This window comes from Chiloscyllium plagiosum, chromosome 36 (assembly GCF_004010195.1).
Source record: "Chiloscyllium plagiosum isolate BGI_BamShark_2017 chromosome 36, ASM401019v2, whole genome shotgun sequence".
Lineage (NCBI taxonomy): Eukaryota > Metazoa > Chordata > Chondrichthyes > Orectolobiformes > Hemiscylliidae > Chiloscyllium > Chiloscyllium plagiosum.
Window position 1 is genome coordinate 37,469,461 of NC_057745.1, and position 13,431 is coordinate 37,482,891.

The following is a 13,431-nucleotide window of genomic DNA, read 5'->3' on the forward strand; positions in this document are numbered from 1 at the left end:
TGCTGACACAGATCAGTGATGCTCACTTTCTGTGATTGAATTTAAAGAAGTCATATCTTTGTGGGCCTTCTTTTCAGGTTGATGGTTTTAAGCCTAACTTTTTTTGAGAAATTGGGGAGGAGATTAGATTTAAACAGGGAAATTCTTTACTTTGTCCCATTTGATCCAACCATTCTCTGTTGGCTTTGCTTCTCCAGATGAGCAACAGCCTCAATCCCAGCTGCCCTTTATAATTCTATATCATAGAGTCATAGAGATGTACAGCATGGAAACAGACTCTTCAGTCCAACTCTTCCATGCCTACCAGATATCCTATCCTAACCTAATCTAGTCCCATTTGCCAGCGCTTAGCCCATAACCCTCTAAATCCTTCCTGTTCATATACCCATCCGGATGCCTTTTAAATGGTGTAAATGTACCAGCCTCCATAACTTTCTCTGGCAGCTTGTTCAATACACGCACCACCCTCTGTATGAAAAAGTTCTCCGTTCGGTCCCTTTTAAATCTTTCCCCTCTCACCTTAAACCTATGACATCTAGTTCTGGACTCCACCACTCCAGGGAAAAGACATTGTCTATTTATCCTATCCATGCCCCTCATGATTTTATAAACCTCTATAAGGTCATCCTTCAGCCTCCTATGTTCCAGGGAAAACAGCCCCAGCCTATTCAGCCTCTCCCTATAGCTCCAACCCTCCAACCCTGGCAACATCTTTGTAAATCTTTTCTGAACCATTTCAAGTTTACTGAACTTCGACAGATAATTGAAGGAAAGCAGTTTGAGAAATTGATATGTTTCTATGGTATGTTCTCTGTTTCAGTCACTTAAATCTTTTGTAGAAAAATTATCAGTACTGCTTTCTAAAACTTGAGTGGTTTGTGAATGTAACTCCTTTGCACCGCTGTGTTCTCTTCCCTTTTGCTGACTAGGGAAGTATAAAAAGTAGAAGTGTAACTTTGACTCATGTTCTTATCCGGCACTCATCCTGCCAACCACTTCCTCAATGGTGAAACCAGGGGTTAAAGTTTGTTTCTGATTGCCTTTCTTAACAAACTAAACTTCTGTTTGCATTTGGAATTTTCTTTCTGAAGATGGTGATCCATACTGGAGTGCACTTTTTATGGGTGCCAGTTGTACTACTGTCTTTGTAAATTGAGACAATAATTCAGCAAACCAATTAATTCAGTCAGATGTCACTCAACACCAGGTTTATTTGAAATCACACGCTTTCAGAGTGCTGATCCTTCGTCAGTTGAAGTGACTTGTGATTTTAAATAAACCTGTTGGACTGTAACCTGCTGTTGCGTGAGTTCTGACTTTGTCCACCCCAGTCCAAAACTGGCACCTCCACATCACAATTAATTCGATCATTACATCATGATAAAAGGGAGCTGGAGTTAGGTCATTTGTTGCTTTAAGCCTACTCTGCTATTTAGTAAGGTCATGGCTGATCTGATTGTGGCTTTAACTCCTGTATGTGCCCCATAACCTTTTGATTTCCTTGTTGATCCAAAATCTTTCTAACTTGATCCTGAAGATATTCAGTGACTGCCTCCACACTCTGAAACAGAATTCCAAAGACTAAGAGAAAATATTTCTCCTCATTCAATGTCGTTAAATGATTTATCACTTATTTTCAAATTTTGGTCTATACTTGTAGATCTTTCCTAAAGATTTCTCTACATCCCAATAGCATAAAAAACATAATTTCACACCCGCCCTTCTGTTCCGAAGCAGTTATACTGGACTCAAAATGTTAACTATGTTTCTCTTTCCACGGATGCCTGCAGATCTATGTTTCTCCAGTGCTTTGTGTTTTTAAGAACTTTATCTTTTATGGAAGGCTCATCCTTTTCCATGACTATTTTAAAACTAATAGAATTATGATAATTAGTCACAAAGTATTCCTCTACTAACACTTCAATCACTTATGCCCTGCTTATTATCCAACAGAAGGCCAGGTTTTGTCCCTTCTGTAGTAGGAACCTATGCATATTGATGAAGAAAGTTTTCTTGAACATGTTTAACAAATTCCTCCTCATCCAAGTCTTTAACACTATGGCAGTCCCAGTCAATGTTTGGAAAATTAGTCTCCAACTGTTGCAACCCTATTCTTACATATATTTGAGATTTCTCTCCATATTTTCTCTTCAATTTCCCTCTGACTATGGGGGCCCATAGTACAATCCCATCAAGGTGATCATACCTTTCTTGTTTCTAATTTCTACCCATATAAGACATTCTCTCCGAAATATCCAGTCTAATTACAGAAGTAGTGCTTTCTTTAATCAAACATGCCACTCCCCCACCTTGTCTCCCTTTCTATGCTTCCTATAGCATTTAAAACCCAGAGCATTGAGTTGCCAGTCCTGACCTTCCCTCAGCACGGTTTCTGCAATAGCTATGATATCCCAATCCCATGTTCCCATACATGTCCTGAGTTCATCAGCCTTACCTGTAAGACCCCTTGCATTGAAGTAAATCAGTTTAATTCTTTAGAGTTACCTCATGCTGTCATCTGCCTTTTCTGATTAAGTTGCTCTTTTCTGAGTCAGAAGCATCCTCCTCTGTCTTTCTATATTTACTGCTGCTTCGAGGAGAACCCCCACACGCACATAATCACTCATTCACTCACGCACACTGGCCTTTCTGCTCTCTCATGCGCGCTCTCTGTCTTTCTTTCTCCCACACAAGCACACACGTACGCTTTGCTCACTCACTCGGCTCTCAAAATACAAGTAGCAAATCTTCCCCACCAGGGTATTGATCTCTTGCCAGTTCAAGTGAAATCCATCCCTTTTGAATAGGTCTTTCCTGCCCCAGAAGAGGTCCCAATAACCCAAAAATCTGAATCCTTGCACATTGCACCATCTCTTTAGCCATTGATATTCTGCCCTACCTTATTATTCCTATTGTCATTAGAATGTTGCCACCAGGAGTAAACCAGAGATTGTTACCTTTTTAACTTTCTACGTAACAAAGCCTTATCCCATGATTGACCGCTGTTGCCTTGTGGGGAAGCCTTACTGAGCTTCAATTTAACACCTATAGTAGATTAGATTAGATTAGATTCCTTACAGTGTGGAAACAGGCCCTTCGGCCCAACAGTCCACACTGACCCTCAGAGTAACCCACCCAGACCCATTTCCCTCTGACTAATGCATCTAACACTATGGGCAATTTAGCATGGCCAATTCACCTGACCCGCACATCTTTGGACTGTGGGAGGAAACCGGAGCACCCAGAGGAAACCCGCGCAATGTGCAAACTCCACACAGACAGTCACCCGCTGGAATCGAACCTGGGACCCTGGTGCTGTGAGGCAGCAGTGCTAACCACTGAACCACCGTGCTGCCCTAGATCTAGAGTTCTGCATGATCTAGGAGGATGGTTAAGCAAACTCAACCAGGTAGTTGACCAAGAAATAGTACAGGTTGGGAAATGTGAAATTAGAATCACTCAAAGGGTAGCTTAGGGCATAATTAGGCCATCTTGCCTGCTTTGGGAACCCTCTTTTTGGAAAAATGTCATAACAAATGGTGGTAGATATAGGCCATTCAGCCATTTCAGCATCCTTCACTAGTCAATAAGATCGTGGCTGACCTATTTAAATTCCAGTTACATCCATTATCTATGTATCTAAATGTACTCAACAGCTGAACATCAACATACTCTTGAAGTAATCATTCCTCATATGACAAATCCTTATCCAAGAGTTGGTCCACCGAACCTCAAAGCAACTATATGTTTCCTTCTATAATGAGAAAAAGATGGTGTGTAACACTCCAAATCATTAGATGTTACTTAAGAAACCGAACGGTACCCTGGTGAAAAAAGAATAAAAGAAGCATGTTAAATCTGATGATGCCTTAATAATGTAAATAGGAAAGGACTTTTTGAACCAATTAACAGTTTGGTAATCTGAGAGCAGGGCTACCCAAAGTGGACACCAAGTGGAGGCTGAGAGCTTAAATTTTAGGGTCGCAATCTCTGAGGTAGCAATGACCACCATGCCAACCTGAGTTGTATCGACTGCATCCCGCATTGAGAGAGGCTACTGACTCTCATAGCTTAATGTAGAAGTGAGACACAAACAAGAATAAGAAATTGCTGGAGAAATTTAGCGGGTCTGGCAGCATCTATGAGAGAAAAGAGCATTAACATTTCAAGTCTAGTGACCCTTCTTCAGAAATGTGCTTGTCTTAATGGGTTGAATCCTCCTTCCTCCTTTCCTGAGATTAAATTATAATACAGCAAGGTGTGCATTTTTAAAATAACCTCCTCATTCATTTGGCCAGAAAGGGGATTATTTTACTTTTTTTTCCTGCCCTTTCACTCTTTCATTTACAGATTTCGTGTTTCATTTGTTTTCTCACTGTAGGTGGTGCGACTGTGTCAGAACCCCAAAGTAGGGCTAAAGAACAGCCCTCCCTACATTCTAGATCTGTTGCCTGACACTTACCAGCACCTGCGTCTGATCCTGACTCGATATGAGGGAAAGATGGAAGTTCTTGGTGAGAATGAATATTTCAGAGTTTTCATGGAGAACCTGCTTAAGAAGACAAAACAGACCATTAGCCTTTTCAAAGAGGGGAAAGAGAAAATGTATGAAGAAACCTCACAGCCAAGGTAGGAGTCGATTTTGTTTCTATTTGGAATTTCTTAATGCTGGTGGTCAGATGTGATGACATAACAAACAAAATAGTTGAAAGCCTGTATTTAAGAGTTATTCACAGTTGTGTTATTTATGTAACTTGTCAGCGTACAGAATTTATAACTCAGAATTATAGTATTTGAGGTGTCCACCTGTTTATACTGAACTATTGGGAGTCATTTAACTCAGTTGGCTGGATGATTAGTTTGTGATGTAGAGTGAGATCAACAGTATGAATTTAATTCCTACACTAGCTGATGTTGCCATGAAGGACTCTTCTTATCAGCCTCTCCCCTTGCCTGAGGTGTAGTAACCTTCAGATTAAACCACCATTGATTTCTCCCTCCTTTAGTGGGAAGGCAGCTCTATGGTCTGGTAAGACTATGGTGACTGTACTTTTACTTTACCTAATTTTACATCAATTCCTGTACAAGGCACTGGCATGTAAAGGTGCTAAGTTAAAATATATAAAGTATGACATTTTAAAATGACAGAATGCTCTTTTTGCAAAAAATGTGTCATCTGACTAAATCAGTTAACAACTGAGTGTTGTGGATGCAGGTTGTGAATCCGCACACTTGGCTGGTTTTAGGTTCAAGCATGAAAATTGAGAGCTCCTGAAAACTAGTGGAAAATGGTGCCTAGAATTGAGCTGAAACTTGGAGCTAGCACCTTGGCTATCTGTGGAATGATGGCAGTGGTCTTAGATTTTTTTCTTGAGTTATCCATGACTAACATGACGAGTCCTAAATTCTTTTTATAAGCAAATGATTTATTTAGCATCGGAAAAATCTGCCAATTTAACAACAAACTCTTAAAATTAGTCAACATCTTAAAAAAAGGCTGCCCCAGCTCTCAAAAAACTTATGGCTGAAGAATTATCCTCATCGAGAGTGTGTTGCTGGGAAAGCACAGCAGGGCAGACAGCATCTGAGGAGCAGGAGAATGGACGTTTCGGGCAAAAGCCCTTCATCAGGAATGAGGCTTGTGGGCCAAGGGGACTCAGAGATAAATGGGAGGGGTGTGGGGTGGGTAGTTGAGAAAGCAATAGGTGGAAGAAGGTCAGAGGGAGGAGTGATGGACAGGTCCGACGGGTGGTGCCAAGTTGAAGGCTTGGGACTGGGATAATATGGGGAGAGGGGAAATGAGGAAGCTGTTGAAATTCACATTTATTCCGTGTGGTTGCAGTGTCTCAAGGTGAAATATGAGGCGTTCTTCCTGCAGGTAGTGGATAGTAATGATTTGGCGGTGGAGGAAACCCAGGACCTGCATGTCCTTGACTGAATGGGAGCGGGAGTTGAAGTGTTCAACCCATGGGGCGGTGGGGTTGGTGGGTGTGGGTGTCCCAGAGATGTTCTCAGAAACGATCCGCAAGAAAGCGTCCTGTCTCCCCATGGTAGAGGAGACCACACCGGATGTGATGGATGCAGTAGATTGGTAGAGGTACACGTAAATTTCTGACGGATGTGAAGGATCTTCTGGGGCCTTTGACGGAGGTGTGGGGAGTGGTGTGGGTGTAGGATTTGCACTTCCTGCGGTGGCAGGGAAAGGTGCCATGACTCCCTGCAGCCCATAAGCGTCATTCCTGATGAAGGACTTATGCCCAAAGCGTCGATTCTCCGGTTTCTCGGATGCTACCTGACCTGCTATGCTTTCTCAGCAACACACTCTCGACTCTGATCTCCAGCATTCGCAGTCCTCATTTTTTCCTGAAGAATTATCCTGTCACGTGAAAGCAAGTTTCTACACGGACTTGTAACTGTCCATTTGCTCTCTTCAGTTCCAACTCTCCCTTCTATTTCAGATTGATACTGTGTCCCCCTCTTGCATTGCATTCACATTTCAAGCTGCTGAACTCTATTCTTCCGACCCAGTTAAGGTGGCATTCTTTTCCCCATTTAACTCTCCATTTTATGTAAGAAATCTTTCTCCAACTCAGTCAGTTCTGGACCTTTCTCACCTTCAAGTGATTTCTCAGCTGCTATCTTCCCTCTGCCTCACCTGAATTTCTAACTCTCCTTCATTTCTGTATTTTCCCATTTCATTGTAAAAGCACCATTTTTTAATCCTTTAGTTTCTGGTATCCTTAAATGTACTTCTGTCTACAGCATTCTGAAGCTGCAAAAGCTGGCATTAGTTTTGGGTCAGCACTGAGGGCAGTTCCAAAACAATAAGTGATACCTGGGAGTCAGATTTGTGAAAGGGGAATGTGTCTGCTGATATTTGCTGTGGTACACTGGTACCTCCTGAGGTACCTTCAGTGTGAAAGGCTCATGAGTTACATATATGTAGTCATTTGGTTCAGGGTGAAGGATCAAGTGTTTAAAACAAGCAAGAGCTTAGACAAAGAAATGCTGGCACAGAGTTGGCTAAAGTGCCTTGAGAAGTTTCCCTGTATTAAATGTGCTATATAAACGCAAGTTGTTACAATGGTATTGGCATTAGTTGACCTAAAAGCAATATGTCTTACCCTTATGGATAATATCTTACTAGGGGAGAACAGTAAATGGTTTGGGTGATATGTTTTATTTAGAATATATCTGCAATATCTTCCTACTTCTCAATGTGCAACATTTTTAATGGCAATGTTCTTTATAATGATAGAACTTCTGAGGTAGAATAATTTTGCTGATACAATAAGGAGGGAAGATCTTACGAGGACCTTGTGGTAATAAAAAAATTACCCTTGGAGCATTTGCCATAGTTCAGCTGGTATCACTGTTGCTCCTTTAGTTAAAAGGTTGTGTGCTCAAGTTACATTCTAAAACTTGAGCATCAGCCTAATCTTGTGCTCACCTCAGTGCTTTAGAACATAGAACATTACAGCACAGTACAGGCCCTTTGGCTCTTGGTTGCACCAACCTGTGAAACCAATCTGAAATCCATCTAACCTACACTATTCCATTATCATCCATATGTTTATCCAATGACCATTTAAATGCCCTTAAAGTTGGCGGGTCTACTACTGTTGCAGGCTGTGCGTTCCATGCACCTGCTACTCTGAGTAAAGAAACTACATCTAACATCTGTCCTATATCTATCACCCCTCAGTTTAAAACTATGCTGGCCATCACCACCTGAGAAAAAAGGCTCTCAATGTCCACCCTATCTAACCCTCTGATTATCTTGTATGTCTCAACCTTCTTCTGTTCAGCAAAAACAGCCTCACGTCCCTCAGCCTTTCCCCGTAAGACCTTCCCTCCATACCAGGCAACATCCTAGTAAATCTCCTCTGAAACCTTTCCAAAGCTTCCACATCCTTCCACAATGCCAGAACTGTGTGCGGTATTCCAAGTGCGGCCGCACAAGAGTTTTGTACTGCTGCAGCATGACCTCAAGGTTCCAAAACTCAATCCCTCTACTAATAAAAGCTAACACACTGTATGCCTTCTTAACAACCCTATCAACCTGGGTGGCAGCTTTCAGAATTTATGTACATGAACACAGAGATCCTTCTGCTCACCTACATGTCCAAGAATCTTCCCATTAGCCCCTTACTCTTTATTCCTGTTGCTCCTTCCAAAATGAATCATCTCACACCTTTCCACATTAAACTCCATTTGCCACCTCTTAGCCAGCTCTGCAGCTTAATTATGTTCCTCTGTAACCTGCAACATCCTTCTGCACTCTCCATAACTCTACCAACCTTAGTGTCATCCGCAAATTTACTAACCCATCCTTCTACGCCCTCATTCAGGTCATTTATGAAAATGACAAACAGCAGTGGACCCAAGACATATCCTTTTGCAGGTGCTGTCTTTCAAATGCGATGTTAACCCAAGGCCTAGTCCACCTTCTCAGGTGATGTAAAAATCCTGTGCTGCAATTTTGAAAAAGAGCAGGGTATTGGTATCCTGGCTAAATTAATGCCTCAAGCGGCATTACCAAAAACAAATTGTGCTTGTTATCATATTGTAGAATTTTGCTTTCTGTAAGTTAGTTGCTGATTTTTCTGCATTCCAATAGTGTCTACATTTCAAAAGTACTTCATTCAATGTAAATCCCTTTGGAAGTTTGTGAACAATTCTGAATTTTTTTTACATCCCTGGCCTAATTCTAATGCTTCTTGCATCGCAGTTTTATAAAATGCTACCTCTTATAGGACAAAATGGTGATTTGGCAATGTTTAATGGTTTTAAAATTGTATATGAAATTTAAATGGAAGTTTTTAAGAGAGAATAACACTGAAACCCATTTTGTTCTTACCATCTTTTCCTTTTTTTTTTCAGGATGTTCTAACAAATCTTTAAGCTCATGAAAAGAAAGAGTAATTTTTTTTGTAGGTTGGAGCCAATCATTCCTTAAATGGAAATATTTCTTGTAAAAGCCATAACAGGTTTGCAACTTGCATATTTTGGCCATTGTAGGTATATGATGGTTGTATTAGCACCAACAATCTCACTAACAAGCATATCAAAATGTTTAACTTTTTTTCCCCACAAAGTGGGGGAGAAGCCAAATTCCTGAGAGAGTTTTTGGTATCAGATTGTGAAAAAGAAGCAGATTTCCCTCAGTATTTTTATTAGTTCTTTCTCCAAATCAGCATTATTGAAGGAAAGCTAGTGAAAGTATTGCTCATGGTTCGTGACCAGACTGAGGAATCAACCTGATAATTGAACTATTCAGTTAAGTTGTGAAATTTTGTAGTATTTAACTCCAGACTTTGTTTTTTTTTCCTTCAGCCTCCAATTTAATTTATGGTCCTCTTTGTCTCTCCCTCCCTCCCAGACTTGGTTACTTGCAACCCAAAATGTGTTTTGATGGCTACTGTAAAAAAAAAACCTTATTTTGAATGGTTCGAAGCTTGGTAACTGATTTCTGTAAACTTTCAAACTTTGAGGCAGTTATTATTGATTATTAGTACATATGTAAACAAAATAGATTGGTCACAGTGTTATGATTGGTGATTTCATTCAGACTGTAATCTGTTTACTTAAATTGTGGAGTCCTTTAATGTATTAATTTCCTGAAGGCGATATGACATTTTTAATCTGCTGCTTTAGTGTTAAGTCTCTGTTTTTGATTAGTGTCTTAGCATGATTAGATGACAAAGCCAGAAATGAGTTGTGGTTTTAGATGTTGTACGTTTTATCTGTTGTGCATTGATTGAATGGACACTTTTTTTAGGAGCGGAAAGCAATATTGGGTGATTGAAGTTTACATGTTGAGCTGGAAGGAAATTCAGTTTCAAAATTGCTGTGACAGTATGATTTCTTTTGAGACTTTAATATGATTGACACTTTATGCATGAGAGTTTCTTAACAGATTCTGACAATCAAGTTTGAGAGTGGTAGCTCATCACAATTATTTTGCACAATTATGCATTAAATAAATGGGGTGTTGGTGAACAATGCCATCACTTAGTGATTGATGTAGTTTACTATTCATTATCACTTCAGAGTGAAAGTAATCTGATTTTAAAATTAATAATCCTGAAGTGTAAAGGATGGAATACCAGTTGTTTTACAACTTTGATCAATAAATATGTTTGAGTACAACCACATTTTTGGGAAATATCCTTTTGTCTTGGGTTGCTTTAAAATCCATATCATTCTCATTCAGAGTCTAATTTTATAAAATTTACAGTATCACTTTGAGGGCTAATAGTTTCTCGAACATCTCCATCATGGGCAAACAGTGCATCCTGTTACTGCACACTCATTCAGAAACTATATGAAATCTTAACTGTGCTGTAGGTTTGAAAACTGCCTTGAATGGGGTTGGGGTTGTATGAGAAGTGTTGAAATGGTTAAAATGTTTCCCTCTCAGTCGTGACTTCTGCTTTAATAAGCAAGTTGGAAATATTTACTTCGAGAGAACTCCAGTAAGCATATTCACTACATAACTGAGCCAGGTTCAATCACTGGCCGATGTTGAGTTAGCTATTCTGAATTATGTCACAATAAAGAGTGCTGCAGTTAAAGGGGAAAATATTCTGGAAAACCACACGTTCCTTAATGCACTTCTGGTTTTGGATATTTAGAGGTGCTTGTAGAACCATATCTAGTTAATGTTAATAAGAGAATTATCTTCTGCACAGAAAAGAGGCCAATTAGGCCTAGTGTTTCTGCCATTTGGAAAGTTAGTTTTCCCTTGTACCTCTTGGTCTGTAGCCCTGTAGGCACTTTACATATCTTTCCAAGTGTTTTTTTTTAATGCAATGAATGTTTCTGCCATCACCACCGTTCTGACTGAACTTCAAAACATAGCATCCTCCAGATGAAAAAACTACTTTTCAGCTCTTTTAGTCTTTCTATCGATTATTTTGAATCCATGCCCCTGGCTATTGACTTATCCAGCAGAAATAGTTCTTTGTATTCAACCATCCAGGTACTCCTTTTTTTTCACATCTTAATTGAATGTAACCCTGCCCCATCCCGCCCAAAGCTTCCTCTGTTTCAGTTTTTCCAATCTTTCATCGTAACTAGAATTTTCCACTAGATATTGACAATATCCCTGTGAATCTTCTCTGTGCCTTCTCTCAGTTAAAATTATAATGTGATGATTAAAGCTATGTTCAATAAGTATGCTAGTTAACCTGTGATTTTATGAATCTTTAGTTTATATAGTTTTAGCATTACCTCCCTGCTCTTATATTGTAGGCCTCAGTCAGTAAAATAAAGTATCCTCTATGCCCTTACCACCTTTTCTTACTATCTTGCCACCTTCAGGTATTTGTAGACATGCAGTCTAATGCAGCCTCATTTCTTTATATTTCTCAATCTTAATATTTATGGTGTTTTCCTCTTGTATTTTGTTCTCCGCAAATGAATTGCCTTGTCCTTGCACAGGATTGAATTCCAATTGTAATTTTGTTTAGCCCAATGGCCCAGCCCATTTAATGTCTTTGTGCATTCTGTAGCTTTCTTCCTCACTTTGAGAAGTGTAAAAAAAAACGTAATAATAGTAGGGGATTTAAACTTTCCAGCATAGTATGAAAGGTTTAAAGGGAGTGGAATTTTTAAAATGGGTCCACTTTTGTTTGTCATTTATATAACTGATTTGGATGAGAATTTAGGGGGAATGGTTAGTAAATTTGAGGATGGACACCAAAATTGGTGGTATAGTGGACAGTGAGGAAGGTTATCTAAGATTACAAAGATCAATTGGGTCAATGGGCTGAGGAGTGGCACATGGAGTTTAATCTAGATAAATGTGAGGTAAAGCAAATAAGGGTAGGATTTATACAATTAATGGTATGGGCTGGGTAGTGTTGTAGAGAAGAAACCTAGAGATTCAGGTATGTAATTCTTTGAAATTTGCGTCACAGGTAGATAGGCTGGTTAAGAAGGTGTTCAGCACAATTCTTTTTATTGGTCAGATCTTTTGAGTATGGGGAGTTGGGATATGTTGTTGAGGTTGTACATGATCTGGGTGAGGCGTCTTCTGGAGTATTGTGTGCAGTTCACTTTGCTATCGGAAGGATATTATTAAATTGGAAAGGGTTCAGAAAAAATTTACCTGGATGTTGCTAGGAGTGGAGGGTTTGAATTATAAAAGTGGGCTGGGGCTTCTTCTCATAGGAGCATAGGAGTTTGAGGGGTGACCTTATAGAGGTTTATAAAATCATAAGGGGCATCGATAAGGTGAATAGCAAGGGTCTTTTCCCTAGGGTGGGGGGGGGGGTTCAAAACTCTGGGCACATTTTTAAGGTGCGAAGAGTTTTAAAAAGGCCACAAGCGTAACTTTCTTTTTACACAGAATATTTTGTGTGTGGAATGAACTGCCAGAGGAATTGCTGAATACAGGTAAAACCTCTAAAAGGCACTTGGATAAGTACAAGAATAGGAAAGGTTTGGAGGATATGAGCCAAACACAGGCAAGTGGGGCTAGTTTAGTTTGGGAATATGGTTCGTGTGGACTAGTTGGTCTGAAGGATCTGCGTCCATGCTGTATGACTCTGTGAATCTATAGGAGCCTTTTAAGCCAGCACATAGAAGCACTTCCAAGAGGCAGGGCATTACTGGACTTAGGTTTTGGGGATGAAGCTGGCAAATTGTTGAACTATCAGTCGGGGAGCATTTTGTAGATAGGATCACAATTCCACTGGATTCAAAATTATTATAAAAAGGGACAAGGATGGGTCTGAATTTCCAGTTCCAAATGAGAGGAAGGCCAATTTTAGTAAGATCTGGTATGATTTGGCCAGAGTAGGCTGGGAGAGAGACTTTTTCGGTAACTTTGTATCCCACTGCTCTGACACAATCAAAGAGGAAATCAGGAGAGTACAGGGCTAACAACTTTACATAAAGGGTATGACCAACAAATCCAGTGAATCCTGGTTATTAAGGGATAGAACGAGATTGAATAAAGAGAACAAGAAGGCTTATGGCGGATATTGGGGACTTGGAACAGCAGAAGTCCTAGAGGAGTGTAGTATGTACAAAGGGAAACTTAAAATGGAAATCAGGAGAGCAAACTGGGTATGGAAAGATGTAATGACAGATAAAATAGAGGAAATCCTATGGTTAAGTATATTAAAGGTAAAAGAATAGGGTTCTGTGTGGAAGCGGAAGATGTAGTTTGGGTTCTAAAGAATACATTATCCCTGTCATGAATGAACAGAAATGCAGTGTGGGTACAGAAATCGGAGAGAAGGACTGTGATATACTTCAAGAAATTAGCATAGACGGGAAGTTCTAATTGGGAGAAAGTGAGGACTGCAGATGCTGGAGATCAGAGTTGAGAGTGGGGTGCTGGAAAAGCACAGCAGGTCAGACTGCTTCAGAGGAGCAGGCGAATTGACATTTTGGGCAAGAGCCTTTCATCAGGAATGA

General features: G+C 40.0%; 1 protein-coding gene across 3 annotated transcripts in view; it reads left to right on the forward strand.

The window, feature by feature from the left end:
• cbl (Cbl proto-oncogene, E3 ubiquitin protein ligase) overlaps positions 1-13,431 on the forward strand; it is a 271,172-nt gene that overhangs the window by 34,795 nt on the left and 222,946 nt on the right. For all 3 annotated transcript variants that reach the window (XM_043677729.1, XM_043677727.1, XM_043677728.1), the window contains exon 2: positions 4,382-4,629. In XM_043677729.1, the coding sequence (XP_043533664.1) occupies positions 4,382-4,629 (248 nt within the window). The remainder of the gene's footprint in view (positions 1-4,381; positions 4,630-13,431) is intronic.